General features: G+C 50.1%; 1 protein-coding gene across 9 annotated transcripts in view; it reads right to left on the minus strand.

The window, feature by feature from the left end:
* Positions 1-20,391, minus strand: part of ADAMTS14 (ADAM metallopeptidase with thrombospondin type 1 motif 14) — a 100,882-nt gene that overhangs the window by 53,646 nt on the left and 26,845 nt on the right. For all 9 annotated transcript variants that reach the window (XM_027129984.1, XM_027129981.1, XM_027129986.1 and 6 more), the window contains exons 3-4: positions 19,492-19,648; positions 13,738-13,928 (exon numbers count right to left, since the gene is read on the minus strand). In XM_027129984.1, coding sequence (XP_026985785.1) covers positions 13,738-13,928; positions 19,492-19,648 — 348 coding nt within the window. The remainder of the gene's footprint in view (positions 1-13,737; positions 13,929-19,491; positions 19,649-20,391) is intronic.

Below are 20,391 nucleotides of genomic sequence, written 5' to 3' on the forward strand. Positions count from 1 at the left end.
GCTCCCAGAGCCTGCAGGCTGGCCCGTGCCGTCCTCCTGGGCCCGGCCACTCAGCCCACCTCACACCCGGGCTGTTCGTGCAGCCTGGTTCCAGAGTGCTCAGGGCCAGGCCTCCCAGCCCAACAGAGTCCCTTTCATGAGTCCACAATACTCAGCATTTATCCCCCGCGACCTATTTCCAAAATGCAGGAGCAGTTACAGCCCAGGTCAGCCTCCTTGTGTGTGAAGACAGGCAGTGAGCAGGCCTGGAGAGACCCGTGCTCCGCGCGTGATCTCGCCCTGCGCCGACCCTCCTCTGAGCCTGTGGAGGCCTGGGGACAGCAGGGGAGGCAGCGGTCAAGCGTTTGGCACAGGGCCTGGTACACGGCCTGCGCTCAACAAAGAGCAACGGCTATAGTTAGTTTAAAGCTTATACCTCCCACTTCGGCGGCTGAGGAGCGGCCCATGAGATCACCCTAGAAGCAGTCAGGAGTCTGACCTCCACACCTGCGAGGGAGAAGCCAGATACAACAGCCCTTGGTGAGCCGCCAGGCTCTCTTCAGCCCCGAAGGGTGTTGCTTGTTATCACCACTCTCCTGCCAGGAATGCCTGCCGGGAATCCCAGCACCGGGCCTGTTCTCTTCCCGGTGGGCTCGCCTGCGTGGGGCAACAGGAGTGTATACCTTTTTTTTTTCGTTTGGCCCGTGCCACGTGGCTTATGGGATCTTAGTGCCCCGACCAGGGATTGAATCTGGGCCCTTGGCAGTGAAAGCACTGAGTCCTAACCACCGGACTGCCAGGGGACTCAGGAGCTTACACCTTAGGGCGGGGGTCACACGTGGTCACGAGGGATACTTTGACACTGACGATTCTCTCTCTTGGGGGCGTCCTGTGCCCTGGAAGGTGTTTGGCAGCATCCTTGAGACCCTCCCATTAGATGCCAGAAGCACCCCAGCCCCTCCAGCTGTGACAACCAAGATATATCTCCAAACCTTCCCAAGTGTCCCCTGGGGAGCAAAATTGCCCCCGGTTAAGAAAAACTACCTTAAAGTAAATGAATTTTTGCTTTCCCTTTTTGGGGGGTGGCCTCTGAGTGTCATGAAGACAGTGGAAAGTTTTTAGGGGAGAGTCAAAAAAAGAGAAAGGACCAAAAGGAGAGGGGGGAGGGGATCTGCATCCTTCCAGTGAGCAGGGAGGCTGACCTGCTCACATATCCCCGAAAGGAAGAGGTCTGGCAAAGCAACACTCTGTCAGCAGGAAAGCAGTTTTCACGGTGTTCCAAACTAGCTGTTATGATGAATATCTAACACGTTTAGTGACAACAGAAAGCCACGCTCCCAGGCTGAGGCCACCAAGGTCCAGGTCTGACAGCCAAACCTCCTGGATCTAGAAGGGGAGCCAAGCTTTTCCTCGCAGGCCATCTAAGAGGTGCTCAACACCTTCGTAGTGTCAGCCGAGTGGGGCAGGTAAGGAGCAGGGTGGGCAAAGGGTCCACCACCCAGACAGGTGGGATGCCAAGAGGCGTCCGGCTGCAGGCTGGCTTGGTGAGGACCAATGAAAGGGCCTCTTTGCTCTTCTCACCTCCCTCTGCCCTGGCTCCAGGCCTGAGGAGGATCCCCATATCCTCACATCAAAGGGATTCTTCATCCCAGAGAAGATTCGGTGCGTCACCCCAGGCAAGGAGGGGGCTCCTGCCGGCAGCAGCAGGCCTGGCCACAGCCAGGAGCCAAGAGCAGGAAACGTGCCCCAGGGTGAAACGTCAGGATCCTGACTCTGCTATGGAGACGATCTCAGGAAGAGGCTCCTTCTGCAAAGGGGCAACGTTCTTCCCACCTCCTGGGCCGGGAGTCCGGCGACCCTCCTTCTCCCTCTTCAAGTTCTGCCACAGCAGTAGTGGAAGGAAGGTGCAAACTTTAGAATCAGACAGGTATGAGTTCGAATCCCAGCTCTGCCACTTGTTAGCTGTGTAGATTCTGAGCAAGCCTTAGCTTCTCAGAGCCGCAGAACGTTGCCTGCATAAGGCAGCAGTGAGGATTCAAGGACCCTGCCTGTAAAGTCCTCAGCTCTGTGCCTGATATGCGGTAGGTACTGGAATGACAGGATAGCTCAGGGTCCCCACATCCTGGGTCTTTCTGCTGCCCCATCAAAGCCTCAGCTGGCCTCTGGCATCCATCCTCTCCTGCCCTCATCCACCTGGGTACCACCATCAGGCAATGTTCTTCATGCATTCTCTCCACTCAAGAGCCCACGTTACTGCCTGATGGACCATCCTACCACAGCTATACTACCGAGAGTTCTCTGCAGGCCTCTGTCACCTCCCTTGCACACCAGGGCTGTGCAGCCCGGCTGCCACCACGCTTGGCCTGTATGCTCTTCACCTTGCCAGACCCCTCCCCGCCAAGATTAGCTCAGGACCAACCTCCTCCAGAAAGCTCTCCTCTCTCCCCGAGTCCACAGGGATACCACCTCCTTCAGCACTGCCCTCAAAGGTCCCCTAGAACAGGAGTCTGTCTGTCATACTAGGTACACAACAGGCACTCACTAAATGCTGAAAATTGCCCCTTATGTTTCAAATGTTTCCCTTGGCCAAAGTAATCCTGAGAAAGGAAAAGGGAGCTGGAGGAATCAGACTGTACTACAAAGCTACAGTCATCAAAACAGTATGGTACTGGCGCAAAAACAGAAATATAGATCAATGGAACAGGATAGGAAACCCAGAAATAAACACACACACCTAAGGTCAATTAATCTGCGACAAAGGAGGCAAGAATATACAATGGAGAAAAGACAGTCTCTTCAATAAGTGGTGCTGGGAAAACTGGACAGATACATGTAAAAGAATGAAATTAGAACATTCTCTGGGTTTCCCTGGTGGTGCAGTAGTTTGGAGTCCACCTGCCAATGCAGGGGACACAGATTCAATCCCTGGTCCAGGAGGAACCCACATGCCACAGAGCAGCAGAGCCCGTGCACCACAGCTGCTGGGCCTGCGCTCTGGAGCCCACAAGCCACAACTATTGAAGCCCATGCTCCTGGAGCCCATGCTCCGCAACAGGAGAGGCCACCACAATGAGAAGCCCGCGCACCGTGACAAGGAGTGGCTCCCACTCACCACAAGTGGAGGTGGCCCGCGCTCAGCAATGAGGACCCAACACAGCCAAAATTAAATTAATTAATTAATTAAATTTTTAAAAAAAAGAACATTCTCTAACACCATACACAAAAATAAACTCAAAATGGATCAAAGACCTAAATGTAAGGCCAGACATTATAAAACTCTTAGAGGAAAACATAGGCAGAACACTCTTTGACATAAATTACAGCAATATCTTTTTTGATCCACCTCCTAGAGTAATGAAAATTAAAATAAACAAATGGGACCTAATTTAACTTAAAATCTTTTGCACAGCAAGGAAACCATAGACTAAACAAAAAGACAACCCACGGAATGGGAGAAAATATTTGCAAACAAAGTGACCGACAAGGGATTAATCTTCAAAATACACTAACAGCTCATGCAGCTCTATGCCAGAAAAAAACAAACAACCCAATCAAAACATGGGCAGAAGATCCAAATAGACATTCCTTGGGAATTCCCTGGTGGTTCAGTGGTTAGGACTCCGAACTTCCACTGCAGGGGCTACAGGTTCAATCCCTGGTCGGGGAACTAAGGTCTTGCAAGCCGTGCAGTGTGGCCAAAAAAATAAGTAAATAGACATTTCTCCAAAGAAGACATACAGATGGCCAAAAAGCACATGAAAAGATGCTCAACATCACTAATTATCAGAGAAATGCAAATCAAAACTACAATGAGGTATCACCTCACATAGGTCAGAATGGCTATCATCAAAAAGTCTACAAACAATAAATGCTGGGAGGGTGTGGAAAAAAGGGAACCCTCTTATACTGTTGGTGGCAATATAAAGTGGTACAACTACTATGGAGAACAGTATGGAGGTTCCTTAAAAAACTAAAAACAGAACTACCATATGACCCAGCAATCGCACTCCTGGGCATGTCTGAAGAAAACCATAATTCAAAAGGATACATGCACCCCAATGTTCATTGCAGCACTATGTACAATAGCCAGGTCATGGAAGCCACCTAAATGCCCATCGACAGATGAATGGATACAGAAGATGTGGTACATATATACAATGAAATATTACTCAACCATAAAAAAGAATGAAAAAATGCTATTTGCAGTAACATGGATGGACCCAGAGATTATCATACTAAGTGAAGTCAGACAGAGAAAGACAAATATCATATGATATCACTCATGTGGAATCTAGTTTTAAAAAATGATGTATATGAACTTATTTATAAAATAGAAACAAACCCACAGATTTCAAAAACAAACTTATGGTTACCAAAGGGGAAACGTGGAGGGGAGGGATAAATTAGGAGCTTGGGATTAACACACACACACTACTATATATAAAATAGATAACCAACAAGGACCTACTGTATAGCATAGGGAGCTCTACTCAATACTCTGTAATAACCTATATGGGAAAAGAGTCTGAAAAAGAATGAATATATGTATATGTATAACTGACCCACTTTGCTGTACACCTGGAACTAACGCAACATTGTATATCAACTATACTCCAATAAAAAAAATGTTTTAGTGGTTCCCTTGCCCTGAGGTTTGAAGAAGCCTTAAGGAAAGAGACCCACTACAGATGGGTAAAGCAAGGAACGGCCTGGAAAGCCAAGTCCATCCAGGGCCCAGCAGCATGTGAGGGACTGCTGAGCAGGAGTCCTTGCCCACCATCTGGAGCTGCATGAATATTTATAGCACATGCCCAGGTTAATGCAAAAGTAAAGTGAGAGGCAAGGTGCCCCTGAGAGCTACAGTGACTGGGGCCTGATGGCCTGATCAGATCATTCCGAGTTCCACTAAGGGCTTTGTCGCCTCCTCCCTGCGTTAGCACAATGAGACCATCCATCCTGGGAACCAGATCTCTCTCTGATCCCACCAGGCCAGCCCTGGCCCCGGAAACCGGGATCAGAAACGGTCACAGGCAGGCAGGTGCTGCGAGGGAAGAGCAAAGGGACACCCTTTTTACCGGTTTCATGAAATCCCTAAGGGAATTAGCGCTTCAAGCATTCCAGCCAAATACAAGTTCCCACACGATGGACAGGATGTGCTGCTGGTCCCCTGGGAGCGAGAGGTTGTGGGCAGCCCCTCCACTCACTGCCACAGGAGGAACTCTGGCTAGCTGTCCACTGCACCTGGGAAAGTCCGAACCCCAAACCCTCACTTTCCCCCTGGGGCAGCCGCAGGTTTGCAAGGCAGCAGCTCCTTAGGTGTGGCCCATCTCAGTGCTGTGAGCCTCTCTTCCCCCGAGGAACAAGCCCTCGAGGGAAGCTCTGTCTCAGCTGCACACCTCTGTTCCCACACCCACAAGGGCGAGGCAGCAGTGAGCAAGGAACCAGCCTCAAACGGCCCTCCAGAACCTCTGAGAGAAGACATTTACTCTCCTCCTCGCCTACTCTCTGGTAGGTTGTGAGAAGGAAGGTAGCACCAAGACTATGGAAACAGGCCTCCAAAGCAGGCCCTCCTGGCACGGCCTTCAGTGCTGTGTGTCCTGTAGGGGCCTTGCCAAAGGCACACAGTGGCGCAGAGCCCACAACATGTGGGTTTCTACCCTAAGCGGGGACCTCAGGGACTGGCACAGGGCCCTGGTCCCTCCAGGACACACACACATATAATCACTCACTTCCTGGGGTCACTCCCAGGGTCCCACTCCTGGCCTGTGTGGGGACCCACTCAGAACTGTAGAGTTGGTATAAATATTATTTTAAGCTGAAGACATTTGAGATTCAACAGATGCAGAAAGAAACCATCTCAGAAATTCCCACCTCTGACAAAGCAGCAACTTCTGGGGAAATGAGCTACTATAAATCCCCTCCCCAGGGGAATTTCATGGTCATTAAAAAAAAAAAGGCAGAAAGCCCACTTGCACCTGCATAAACATATATTATCACAAACTTTCTTATTTCCCAGTTGTTCTCCTAAAGCCCACTTATCTTTCCTAAAGAAACCTATCTGCCCTTCTCATAGAGCCTCTTCTCTCCTCTCATCCATTTATTAAGTTAAGCATATAAGCCCCAAATTCTAACCACCCTTTTGTGAGTTACTCATCACTGAGCACTTGCACGGACAAGCACATTGCATACGTAAACAAACTTTCTTTTTCTCTTGCTAATCTGTCTTTTGTCAGTTTCAATTGCATGTCTCCAGGTACTAAACCTAAGAGGGTAGAGGAAAAGTTGTTTCTTCCCTGACATCTGGGTCACCAGCCATGGACAACACCACCTGGCTGAGGCTACAGACCTCTGCAGAGGCCGTGGGGAGAGGGTGGCTCTGAAGTCGACAGATTGTCACTCAGATCTCAGCCCCGTACCCGACCAGTTGGGAGACCAAAAAGTTACAGCCAGCTCTCTGCGCCTCGGTTCCTGTGTAAGGACATCAGGGAGACTAAGACCTCTCACAGGGTTATTGGGAGACTTGAGTAAACGAGGTCACGTTTATAAAGAGCCTGGCTCCGGGCGGTTGCTCAAAAATGATTCTAATGACTTCAAGAATTATGTAATTTGCAATTGTTTTTTTAATGTATTTTTAATGAATAAATGAAGGCCTTCACTATGGTGTCTTATTTATTTATTTTTATGTTTAATTTATTTTTTTTTGGCCGTGCTGTGCAGCATGCAGGATCTTAGTTCCTGGACCAGGGATCGAACCTGGGCCCCCTGCAGTGGAAGTGTGGAGTCCTAACCACTGGACTGCCAGGGAAGTCCCCAATTTGCAATTGTCTGTGGACATACAACAGTTTACGTGCTCTGAGGGAAGGGAGTACATACATTTTCCACTCTTTCTGAGCCCTCCACTGTGGAAGCTATTCTTCTCTCTGCATGCTTCACCGCTTGGTTTCTAGGAACAGACACTGCTCCACCTGACCGCATTCACAGCAGCAGATTCCACCTGGGGGCCCAAGCCAACGCTCCAATCACAGCAATTAGTCCAGGATGACCATGTGACCCAACCCAGGCTAATCCTCCCTAGGAGGGCAGAAAGGATCCCTTTGCCTTTGGGTCCTAAGAGCAGGAAGTGTGGGAATCTGGGGTTGCCAGTGGTCCTGTTTCCTGCCATGGAGAGAAAGCCTGGCTCCTGTTGGCTTCTATCACCAAGCAGACAAGCAGGGAGGAAAGGAGAGAGCATCCTAACGGACCTGAGGCCCGAGTCCCTGGAGCTGTCCTGTCCCATAAATCCCTTCTTTGGCTTAAGCTAGTGTGAGCTGGGTCTCTGTCACTTATGACCGTAAGAGCCCAGATCACACCCACCCCCATCTTGCCAAATGCCTAGCATAGGGGAGGCCCACTGAGGCAGCGTAGCACCTGGCTCTGAACAAATGAATGAATGACAGCCCAGACTGGGGTTCAGGCCGGCTGGGGAGTGGGGCTCCAGCAAGTCTGTTCTACCCTTCCAGAACCTGCTGCCGTGCTCACACTTCAGTCCAACCAAGAGAAGCTGAGCAACGCAATCCTTAATGCAGGGGCCCAGACGGGAAGCTTTCTCTGAGAGATGCGAGAGAGAATGGAGCATGTGGCCCAAGAAAAGACAGCTCTATGGTCTTCCTCAGACTACCCACTCTCAAGCACTCCTAACTCTAGGCCTTCTCTCCACACCCTACTCCCCAACCAGAATCCAGAAAGGGAGGGGCGTTGGCAGGTCAGCTCTTGGGGAGGTATGGGGGGGAAGGTCCCACCATGTAGTTGCTTAGTCCTCTCACACAGCCAGAATCCAGGGTGTGCCCTTGTGTCCTGAGGGAATCTGCCACGTCTCTAGCTCCAGGAGGGAGGATGCAGCCCATAAGTCAGACGCACCACCAGACTCCCTGCCATCCGTGGAAAGGGCTCTCTACCTGCAACCCAGTCCAGGCCGCAAATTCAGGGAATAAAAATGTGTACTTCCGTGAAAACTATGCACCGTCCACAGCACACCTATTGGCCTCATCTGAATCTGATGCTACAGAAGCTACTTTGCAACTGAGAGCAGTGTTAGGTAACTGATAGCAATGCAAAACTCTTGTCTACAGACATGTAAATTCTGTCTTCCCTTCCACCCTGTGAAAAAGCCAATTTTGGCTCTATTTGCACGTTTTCGTTTCAAAATTCCTGATCTATAAATGTCTCTGTTCTTTGGGTTCTCTTTTGAATGGCTTGTAACATCTGTCTGGTTCCCTCACTGATCAGTGAGTAGAGTAAAATCTTTAACACAACGCCTGCTTTTATTTCTGTGTGAAGAGGCATGATTTTACCTTTTTCTGAGAATTCTCTTTTAGCAAACTCTGGGGCTGTGAATAGAGCCCAGCTCACATTCCTGGGGTCTTCAGGATTCAGGACCGAGGGTCCCAGCACCGAGCGCTTCCTAAGGTCTCCCCTGCCCCCTTCCCGTTCTCCCTCCTGTTCTCCACCTGCTGGCTCCAGGGGCCAGCCTGGCTCTGCCATTAATGGGATTAGGACTCAGCTGTGTGGTCTTAGGTTGGGCTAGCAATTTATAGAGTCTGGGTGGGCGGTCAAGTGCTCCAGTGAGGTGGGTGTGTTCATAGGCAGAGTCACCCTCCCCCCCTCCCTCTCTTTCTCAAATGGTTGCACATGGTAGCTTTTGCTCTTTGAGTGGCAAACCACATGCTACTTCAGGGATAAAAGAATTAGTAACCAAACAAAGAGGTGGCAAGGGGTAGACTTTCTGGCCCCCCTCCCCTCCCTGGGGCTCCTGTAGTTGGAGCTGATTTCTACCCCTGCCCTTTTCTTAACGCTGGCATTGTAGACAGAAATCTGCTGTTTTCTCCTTTTCCCATGCTGGCTCCCTGCTTCTCCCATAGACACCATTCACTTCCACATTTACCGATCACCTATCAGGTGTTGTACTAGACACCTATGCTGTGTGCTGTTGGGTTCCAAAACAGCCTAAGTCAAAGTTCTCACCCTCAAGGACCCCACCTTCAGAGACTTTGACAAAGAACCACACATACACACACACAAAGACAATAGAGCTATAAGAACGCAGAACACATTGCTTGAGTACTCTCTATGTGCCAGGTGTGTGCTAAATACTTTACACATATTCAACCCAAGAGCAGACGCTATTTTGAAAAACGGAGGCTCTCAGGGATTAAATAGTATAACAGACACAGAATGGGGTGTCTGGTGAGCTCAGAACAATTTCTCCAGGGGCCATGCCTATGTCCAGTCCCTCTCCTCCTTTGAAAAAAACTATCTCCTTCTCCAGCATATAGTGATTGGTCCAAAGTGTGGTCATGTGACCCAAACTTAGACCAATCAGAGCCCAGCCCCAGGAACTTTTGCCTGGGAACTTGAGGGGAAACTTCTTTTGTCTCTGGCCAGGGAGCTATGGCAATAAGAGTCAGCTTCACTGAAAAGATGCTCAATGTCACTAATTATTAGAGAAATGTAAATCAAAACTACCATGAGGCACCACCTTACACTGGTCAGAATGGCCACGATTAAAAAGTCTACAGGGCTTTCCTGGTGGCACAGTGGTTAGGAATCTACCTGCCAATGCAGGGGACACGGGTTCAATCTCTGGCCCGGGAAGATCCCACATGCTGCAGAGCAGCTAGGCCTGTGCGCCACAACTACTGAGCCTGCGCTCTAAAGCCCGTGAGCCACAACTATTGAAGCCTGTGCACCTAGAGCCCATGCTCCGCAACAGGAGGAGCCACCGAAATGAGAAGCCCGTGCACCGCAACGAAGAGTAGCCCCCGCTCGCCACAACTAGAGAAAGCCTGAGTGCAGCAACGAAGACCCAACGCAGCCAAAAATAAATAAAATAAAATAAATAAAAATTTTTTAAAAGTCTACAAAACTATAAATGCTGGAGAGGGTGTGGAGAAAAGGGAACCCTCCTACACTGTTTGTGAGAATGTAAGTTGGTGCAGCCACTGTGGAAAACTGTATGGAGGTTCCTCAGAAAACTAAAAATAGTGCTACCATATGATCTGGCAATCCCTCTCCTGAGCATATATCCAGACAAAACTCTAATTCAAAAAGATACAGGTACCCCTATGTTTATACCAGCACTATTCACAACAGCCAAGACATGGAAACAACCTAAATGTCCATGGATCAATGAATGGATAAAGAAGATGTGGTACATATATACAATGGAATACTACTCAGCCATAAAAAAGAATGAAATCATGCCATTTGCAGCAACATGGATACAATTAGAGATGATCATATTAAGTGAAGTAAGTCAGAAAGAGAAAGACAAATACCATATGATATCACCTCTATGTGGAATGTAAAATTTGGCACAAATGAACCTATCTATCAAACAGAAACAGAATCACGGACATAGAGAACAGACTGGTGGTTGCCAAGGGGCAGGGGGCTGGGGGAGGGATAAAGTGGGAGGTTGGGGTGAGCAGATGTAAGCTTTTATATATAGAATGGATAAACAACAAGGTCCTACTGTCTAGCACAGAGAACTATATTCAATATCCTATGATAAATCACAATGGAAAAGAATATTTAAAAAAAGAATGTACATATATGTATAACTGAATCACTTTGCTGTACAGCAGAAATTAACACAACATTGTAAATCAACTATACTTTAATAAAAAAACTTAAAAAAAAAAAAGAAGAGCTTCATGATGCTAATAGCCAGAATCTGTCTTGTAGAGATGTTGGTCAAAGAGAATTAGGATGTCACACAGAGAGAAGGGAACCTAAAAACAGAGTCCATGTAAGCCTCTACTACCGATTACACTTACAACCAGCTCCATCCTGTCCCTTCCACAACCTGGCCCATCTCTTTTAGCCCTGTTTTTCTTAACCTAGTTTGAATTCATTTTCCATCACTTACAAGCTACACATTCCGAAGAATACAGGTCCCTTGCCTAAGGTCACACAGCTTACAAGGGTCTGGTTGCATGCCCTCCTAAGAGCCACCTTGCCTCCCGTGTGGCTGGATTATGGACCCCAGACAGCACAGGCAGCATCACACTATTTTATTTTCCTACAGACGTTGCCAGGGGGATTGGCATGACCATGGAGTTGACACTTCTGCTCATCAGCTGTTTAGTTCCCAGAAATGTGTTACCACGTCCCTCATGAAAGCCATATTATTATCACCAACTACTTACTGGGAGCTTATGCCATGCGACGTACCATGCTATGTGCTATGCGCCTCATTTAATCTCCCCAAACCCTTGCATAGTAAGTATTGGTAGTGCTGGGGGGTTTTTGTTTTATTTGGTTTTTTTGGTTTTTTGCTTTTGTTTTTAACGTGGACCATTTTTAAAGTCTTTATTGAGTTTGTTACAATATTGCTTCTGTTTTACGTTTTGGTTTTTTGGCCACGAGTCATGTGGGATCTTAGCTCCCCGACCAGGGATCGAACCCACACCACCTGCGCTGGAAAGTGAAGTCCCAACCACTGGACCACCAGGGAAGTCCCCAGGTAATGCTGTTTTAAAAGTGGGGAGGGACTTCCCTGGTGGTCCAGTGGTAAAGAATCCACCTTCCAATGCAGGGGACGCAGGTTCAACCCCTGGTCGGGGAACTAAGATCCCACATGCCGCGGGGCAACTAAGCCCATGCGCATCAACTAGAGAGCCCACGTGCCGCAACTACAGAGCCCATGCGCTCTAGAGCCCACGTGCCACAACTAGACAGAAGTCCGCGCGCCACAATGAAAGAACCCACATGCCGCAAGTAAGACCTGAAGCACCCAAAAAAGGGACACTCGAGAGGGTTGGTGTTTTGGGGTTTTGACTTGCTCCCAAGGTCAAAAGACAGGAAGGGGCAGAGCCAGACTGGTTGATTTCAAAGCCCACGCTCTTGGCCAATCCACTAATGTTCCTCCCCACGCAGTACTGTGATCATTGTGATTGGCTGCACGTCCGTCTGTCACAGCCTCCAAGAACCTCGCATGTTAGACTGAGTGTAAGTTGATCCTATCGCAGCCCTGGCCCGCCTGCAGTCACCTTTTGCTCTGCGCGAGAATGCAGCCAGCCAACTTTCTTACAGGCCTCAGGTCAGAGGACCCTAACCTTCAGGCCAGTGGAGGCCCATGCAGGGGCTGGAAACTTTGGCTTTCTAAAGAGGCCCCACCTGGTACAAATGAACTTATTTACAAAACAGAAATTGAGTCACATGTAGAAAACAAACTTATGGTTACCAGGGGGGAAGGGGGAGAGAGGGATAAATTGGGAGAATGGGATTGACACATACACCCTACTATATACAAAATAGATAACTAATAAGGACCAGTAGGTCCTTATTAGCACAGGGAACTCTACTCAATACTCTGTGATGGCCTATGTGGGAAAAGAATCTAAAAAAGACTGGATATTTGTACACGTATAACTGATTCACTTTGCTGTACACCTGAAACTAACACAGCACTGTAAATCACCTATACTCCAATAAAAATTTTTTTAAATAAAATAAAAAATAAAGAGGTCCCACCATGTATATATATCTTCCTTCTCAGCTCTTATGTTCCGGATGAATGTTTATGATGAGCCGTCAAGCTGGGTCTCCTGCAGACTCCAAGCTGAAGGCCCCGCCCTGTCGTCTCCTGTTGATGGGGTGCTTGCCTCCTCCTGCCTGAACTCCACAGCACCCTAGTATTCTGAGCTGGGGCCTGACCCCCACGTCACCCCTCCACCTGGCTTCATAAAGGAGGGCCTAAGGTCCTGCCCCGTCTCTCCAGCATCCGGCCGAGGCCTGAGCAGTTTCCACCATAGGTCCCACTGTGCCTAGACCGGTCGCCATCCTCCCAGAGCCACAGCCGCAGGCGCCTCTGACAAAGGCCTCTTGCCGGAAGAGAAACAGTGCAAGCCCACCCTTGACGCTTTCACCCTCCTTTCCCCTGGCCTCCCTCGTCTCTGCCCCTTTAGGTCAGAGGTGCCCAACTGTAGCCCACAGGCCAAATGTGGTGCGTAAATAGGTTTTATTCCGCATTCACAGTGGGTTTCTTTGTTTTAGCATTTTAAAAAATTGGGTGTTCCACTTGGATATCTCAATTTAAATTTTCCACATAAAAAGTTTTTTAAAAAAAACAAAACTGTCTGCATTTCTAACTTTTCTTTAAAAAACTGGCCTTTCTGTGACAAGAGCCCTGCATCTCAGCATGAGAGCCTCCAGTGGCAGCTGAGCAGTGACCACCTGCTTTGGACAGTGCATGGCCTCTCTGCTTCACAGTCTCAAAATCTGCCCATGACCCTCATTTTCCCTGCCCGTCTGATCTCTGCGAACACCCAAGGCCCACCCTGGCGGCCTGGGATACCCCCTAGCAGACGGACAGCTCACTAGCCAGTCTCCCCAGCCTGGGATTGGGCATTTTCTCCAGATGATGAATCTCAGGCAAGTCCCTTCAACTCTAAGGCAAGTGAGGCCCCCGGCCGTGCCTGACCCAGGCTCTGAATGTGTCCAAGCCCAGAAGCCACTGGCCATGGGCTCTGGTTTGCCTGTAGGCACCTCAGCACAGGCATGCACAGCTGAGACCAGGCTGAGGCCTGGGATGGACGTCATGCCTGCTCAGGCCCATCTCACCACGGAAATCGCTGTCCAGCTGGACTAGGGAGCAGGCAGTGACTTCCCCGAGTCTACCCAGAAAACACCAGGCCCAGGAGAAACTGTTCATCAGACCAGCGCCGGGGGCCCCCACCCCAGCCCCTGCCCCTAGCCCCGGGACTCGGGGACACTCACGATGTTCATGAGGGTGAGGACGTAGTTCTGCACGTGCTCCTTCCCATGGAAGCGCACCACCGAGTCGTCCACCGCCAGCAGCACCTCCATGCTGTAACTGCCCGGCTTGGCATGTCGCCGCTTCCGCTCTGCTTCTCCCAGCCGGTCCCCCACCAGGCCCAGCAGGTTGGGAAGGTCACCCAGGCCAAAAGCTGGAACCGGGACGGGAAGAAACCGAGGTCAAACCCACATAAGGGACTGTCACCATGACGCCGCCCCTGTCAAGCGTGCCCCTTTCCCTGCCTCTGAAAGCCAAGGCAGCATGAGGGTCTGTGCCATACCAGGTAACTGGTGGGCATGAGCCCTTTCCCTGGCACGAGGACACGGCGAGTCTCTGAGGCAATGAAGAGCAGAGAGGCGAGAACTGGCCCGGGTTCCAGTCCCTACTCGGTCCCATCTCCCCGTGCATCCTAGCCCAAGCGCCGCTGCTGCTCCAGGCTTCCCTCCCCCGCTGTGACATGGGGAGGGATAATCCTTGATCTCTTGCCCCACAAGCTTGCTGTAAAAATCAAAGGTGGCGCTGGGTGTAAACATCTTAATAAAGGAAAAAAATTGTGATGTTACCGTGGCCTATGCGGGGCATTTTAGGGACCCCTGGAGTATGCCCTGTGCCCCTCAAATCCCTCCCAATCACCGCCAGCAACTCCAAATTTCACCATCACAGCTTTGGCCTTTTGGATGAAAGCAAAATATTTACTTCTTTAACCAGCATTTATTAACTTGTATGATATGATTTAAACTTGTATGATTAACTTGTATGACAAGGGCTATAATAGGACTGACTAGGGCAGGCTTCCACACCGAGACCCACACCAGGACTGGGGAGCTGGGGAAGGCTTCTGGAGAAGGGCGTATCGGAACTGGCTGGCGGAGAGCAGGAGACAACCCGCTGGAGTGCGGGGAACACAGGGCCCCGAGCAGGGGGAGCTGCGCCTGCAGCATCTATTGTGAGTATAAGGAGACCCCGCCCACTGACCCTCAGGAATGAATCAACGGACACCCGAGTTCTGCCTCTAAGCCTCCATGCACATGGGTACTTCAGGGACTGAAATCAGATCACAGGGCAACAGGGAACCACAGGGCTCCATGTCACTGTTTCTGTTTTCCCTTTGGTTAGTAGTGCTATCGTGCAAAGGAAGGAAAGCACTAGATTTAAGAGTTGGGAAAATGGGGACTTCCCTGGTGGTCCAGTGGGTAAGACTCTGCGCTCCCAGTACAGGGGGCCCGGGTTCAATCCCTGGTTGGGGAACTAGATCCTACATGCATGCCACAACTAAGAGTCTGCATGCCACAACTAAGAGTCCGCATGCCGGGATTCCCTGGTGGCGCAGTGGTTAAGAATCCGCCTGCCAATGCAGGGGGCATGGGTTTGAGCCCTGGCCCGGGAAGATCCCACATGCCACAGAGAAACTAAGCCCGTGTGTCACAACTACTGAAGCCCACATGCCTAGAGCCCGTACTCCGCAACAAGAGAAGCCACCGCAATGAGAAGCCCGCGCACTGCAACGAAGAGTAGCCCCTGCTCGCTGCAACTAGAGAAAGCCCGCGTGCAGCAACAAAGACCCAAACGCAGCCAAAAATAAATAAATAAATAAATTTATGGGAAAAAAAAAAGAGTTGGGAAAATGTATGGCCACTGGCCTAGTGGAGAAACCAGAAATGGGCAGCCGGCCCTCTGAACAATGCAATGCACAGCCTGGTGAGCAGGGCTCAGGCTGGTGTCCACCCTCCCTGCCCCTGAAGCCAACGCCTCTCTCTCTGCAGGTGACACTGCACCAGAGCTCCTGGTGGCCCTGCTGTCTGAGTCCAACAGTGAGTGCAGCAGCCCAGAGACAAATTCCTGGGAGGGGAGAAGACCCCCAGGAGGGGAGAAGGAGGGGCAAGGGCTCTATCCACGGAGTGAGTACAATCATAACAGCCACTTCCAACACATGAGCAGTGCCCGGAGGTTGCAGCAGTGCAAGTGAAACAGGGAACTTGACCCCTCACAGCTCTCCCTGCCAGGCCTGTCAAAGGGAGGCTCAGAGAGGTTGCCTGACTCATCTCAGGTCGTACAGCAAGTTCACGGCAAAAGGCCAGAATGTAAACCCAGACCTGCCACTCCCCATTATCACACCCTAACCAGCACCCAGGTTTCTCTCTCAACAAAAACAGTAACGGGCATTGGGGAGGGCCTGCTGACATCAGCTATAGACCTTGGAGATGTTCCAGTCACACCCTCTTTCATGGGCCAGATATAGGGAATCCTCAAAGCGAGGAGAGGTGAGGGCAGCAGGTCACTGGGAACGTTCACTGAGCCCACCCAAGAAGCCCCATGAGAATGGAAAGTGCTGCAGCTGCTTTGAAAACCAGTTTGGCAGCTCCCCCGAAAGTTAAACACAGTGTAGCCATAGGACCTAGCAATCCACTCTTAGGTATATATGCAAAAGAACTGAAAACATATGTTCACACAAAACCTTGTACAAGAATGTTCATAGCAGCATTATCATAATAGCGAAAAAATGGAAACAACCCAAATGTCCACCAACAGAAGAACAGGTAAACAAAATGTGGTCTCTCCACAGGATGGACTATTACCCTGCCATAAAAAGGAGTAAAGTACTGATACATGCTCCAGCACGGATGAACCCTACTTGCTAAGTGAAAGAAGGCCAGTCACAAAGGCCACAGACTGTATGATTCCACATACAGGGGATGTCCAGAAGAGACAAATCTCTAGAGAGAGAAGATCGATTGGTGGTTGCCAGGGGGTTGAGGAGAGGAGAACGGGAGTGACAGCTAATTCATGGGTATCAAGTTTTTTATGGGAGTGATGGAAGTGTTCTAGAATTAGATAATGGTGATGGTCCCACAAAATTGTGAAGAGATATATACAGACTGCCAACAAACACATGGAAGAATGCTCAACATCATTAATCATTAGAGAAATGCAAATCAAAACTACAATGAGATATCATCTCACACCAGTCAGAATGGCCATCATCAAAAAAATCTAGAAACAATAAATGTTGGAGAGGGTGTGGAGAAAAGGGAACACTCTTGCACTGCTGTTGGGAATGTGAATTGGTTCAGCCACTATGGAGAACAGTATGGAGGTTCCTTAAAAAACTACAAATAGAACTACCATATGACCCAGCAATCCCACTACTGGGCATATACCCTGAGAAAACCAAAATTCAAAAAGAGTCATGTACCAAAATGTTCATTGCAGCTCTATTTACAATAGCCCGGAGATGGAAACAACCTAAGTGCCCATCATCGGATGAATGGATAAAGAAGATGTGGCACATATATACAATGGAATATTACTCAGCCATAAAAAGAAACGAAATTGAGCTATTTGTAATGAGGTGGATAGACCTAGAGTCTGTCATACAGAGTGAAGTAAGTCAGAAAGAAAAAGACAAATACCGTATGCTAACACATATATATGGAATTTAAGAAAAAAAAATGTCATGAAGAACCTAGGGGTAAGACAGGAATAAAGACGCAGACCTACTGGAGAACGGACTTGAGGATATGGGGAGGAGGAAGGGTGAGCTGTGACAGGGCGAGAGAGAGTCATGGACATATACACACTAACAAACTTAGTAAGGTAGATAGCTAGTGGGAAGCAGCCGCGTGGCACAGGGATATTGGCTCGGTGCTTTGTGACAGCCTGTAGGGGTTGGATAGGGAGGGTGGGAGGGAGGGAGATGCAAGAGGGAAGACATATGGGAACATATGTATATGTATAACTGATTCACTTTGTTATAAAGCAGAAACTAACACACCATTGTAAAGCAGTTATACCCCAATAAAGATGTTAAAAAAAACAAAACAAAACAACAACAAAAACCCAAACTGAATTGTATATGTTAAAATGGATTTTCTCTCGATTAAAAAAAGCAGCAGCAGCCTTAAGCCCCAGCCTGGCCAGGGGACGAGCTGCCCTGGCGTCTGGCAGCCCCGGCCCCCAGCCGAGGAGCCAGAACTCTGGCAACAGGCACGTATGTCCTGTTGGCATCCAGGTCCCAGGGACCTGGACAGTGGGAAGGCGGCTACAAAGCAGGACTGAGGAAAGGACAGCATTAGGAGCATAGGAACGTCCAGGGCACAGCCTCCAAGGTCAAACCTCTCATCTTAACTGAGATGTTAAATGGAGACAGCCGCACCCAGAAACACTTCACAAACTGGGCTCAGATGCAAAGCTGGCCTTAAATTAACAGTGAGTGAGTCACAGGTTTTCAAGGAAGTCCCCTATCACCCTTGTCTTTCTGAGGAAGGACCCACATGGGCCAAGGGCACGACACCACCCACAGGCCCACAGGAGGTTCAGCCGGGCAGCCTGATGAAAGGGAGTCAAAGCAGCATTCGGGGCCTGAACCCCACCCTGAGCTCAGCGGTCTCGGCCTCCCAGCCAGTGACCGAGGTGGTGGACTGTGTGGTCGGTTCCAGGCTCACAGCCCTGGAGTAGGACTTCCCCAAGGTCTCTCCCCATAAGGGAGGATTTACGGTCTTTTGATTCAGAACTGGCCTCAGATAAAATTGGAGCCCGAGGGAGACTTGTCATTCCTCCCAGCCATGGTGGTGGGAACGGTCACCACCTGCTCCCGAGACCCTCCCCAGCCCCCCGGAGGCTCCGCCCAGTCCCTCAGCTCCCCCCCACCCCGCCGCTGCCAGGCCTCCACCATCGCAACGTAAGTGCAGCATCACTGTGAGCAACAGGGGGACAGCAGCTGGGGCTTCAGCGGAGGCATTATATGTGGGGACAACTGGTTTCCAGGCATTCCTTCACACTGGGCCCAACCCTGCCAGGGCCCAGGCAGGAGGGTGTGGTCACTCATGGCCAGATTCCACCCAGGGTCTCATGTCTTAGTGGCCAAAGGGGCTTCGAGACAAAGCTCAGTCCGACTATGAAGTCGGCACGGCCCCAGGACCAGCACAGGTTGCATCCACTCCTTCATTCACTTAACCACGTGTCCTGAGTAGGCGTGCAGGCCGGGGTGCAGGCTCTGGTGCTGGTCACTGGGGTGCAGAGACGCCCCTCGCAGGGCTCTCACCCTAACATGGCAGCAGTTACCTCAATAACAAGACCGTGATAAGAGCAACCATTCATCAAACACCTACTAGGTGCTAAGCTCCATGCGGGGATTTCTGTACACACTATAATACACACAGCCTTAGAGGTAACAACGATCGCCCCCACTTTACAGATTAGAAAAAGAGGCTCAGAGATGTTAAGTAACTTGTTGGGGTCACACAGTAGACAGTGGTGGAGGTAGGATTTTTAAATGGTCTGTTGGACACAGAGCTGACCCTGGTGGTCTGACCCCAGGCAGTCTCCCTACAAGTGCCCTAAGAACCTCCTTCCCGTGGTTCCCAGGGGCTGAGATGATTTTCGGGGGGGAAGAGCTAACTGCAGCCATTCCACCTTCTGCCTTGGCAGAGAAACAGCCTTGCAACGCAGCACTGAGCCCCTCAGAGACACTGGAGTCCCAAGGACTACAGTTCAGGGGACTCAAGTACCCTTCTGGGCCCCAACTCCAGCCTGTTATGGTAGCCCCTAAAACCCAGTGGCATTTCTCTGCTAGTGCAGTAGGTCTACATGGCCCAGTCCCATTACACAGCTGAGAAGACTGAGGCCAGGAGTTGAGAAGTTCAGGCCAGAAGTTACCTAAAAACACCCCTGAGGTGTGGACGGAGGTAGAGCTGGGGGCCCCGCCCACAGCCTACCTTCATTGTGAAGGTCCCCGAGAGGCTCTGTCCACGCCTGCTGGATGACTTCCCGGCGGTACACCACGTGCATCCTCCCGCTGGCCTCCGTCTCCTGCTGCCCCCGCTCCAGGGGCTCAATGAAGTAGTCAGTGCTGTCTGTGCGGATGAGGCCTGCCTGAACCAGGGGCACAGCGAGCAGAAGGAAAGAGGGGGAGAGAGAAGAGATGTGAACACACGACAGAACGGGTGAGCGTGTGCGACTGCAAACGAGTGCGACTAAACGAGTACAGACTCTTCCTCTAGGGGCTTGGGGGGCCCTGGGATGCCAGCAGGGACATGGGAGGGGGTGTCAGGGGGCCAAGCAAGGGCTCCCATGCCCATTGCAAGCAGAGCAGATCCACTTCCACTGTGTTGTACACTCACGGGGTTCCACGTAACATTTCATTTAAACAAAGAGCTCCAGTGCTTAAAATGGCAGGTCACTGTCACAGGGACTAGGTACACACACCAAAGCACCCCAAAGTGCTATCACTATCCTGCAGATTTGCCTGTATCTACAGACAGACAAGAAGGGAAAGTCCTATCAGTAAAGGTTAATTATCCCTACCTAAGGTGGGCACTGGACCCCAACTCCAGGACAAAGCGCTGTTATTTCAGATTTAAAGCATGTGCGCATACACACCAGGGAGGGCAGCTCGTGTCTGCTGACGATAAATGAGCCAGGACAGTGCCCCAGGAGTGTGCGCTCTGTTTTTACTCTAATTTTTCGCCTGCATCAAAACAGACCCTTAAAAAAAAAAAAAACCAAGTGTTGGCCTTGGAAATGAAAACATAAAAATATAACCTTGGCCAAGCCCAGCCAACATGTTATTAGGTCCCAATGAAGGCAATATTCACAGGGGCCAATGAAACATATAA

This window comes from Aethalodelphis obliquidens, unplaced genomic scaffold (assembly GCF_003676395.1).
Source record: "Aethalodelphis obliquidens isolate GAN/ISIS:26980383/991018 unplaced genomic scaffold, ASM367639v1 scaffold37, whole genome shotgun sequence".
In the NCBI taxonomy this organism is placed as follows: Eukaryota; Metazoa; Chordata; class Mammalia; order Artiodactyla; family Delphinidae; genus Aethalodelphis; species Aethalodelphis obliquidens.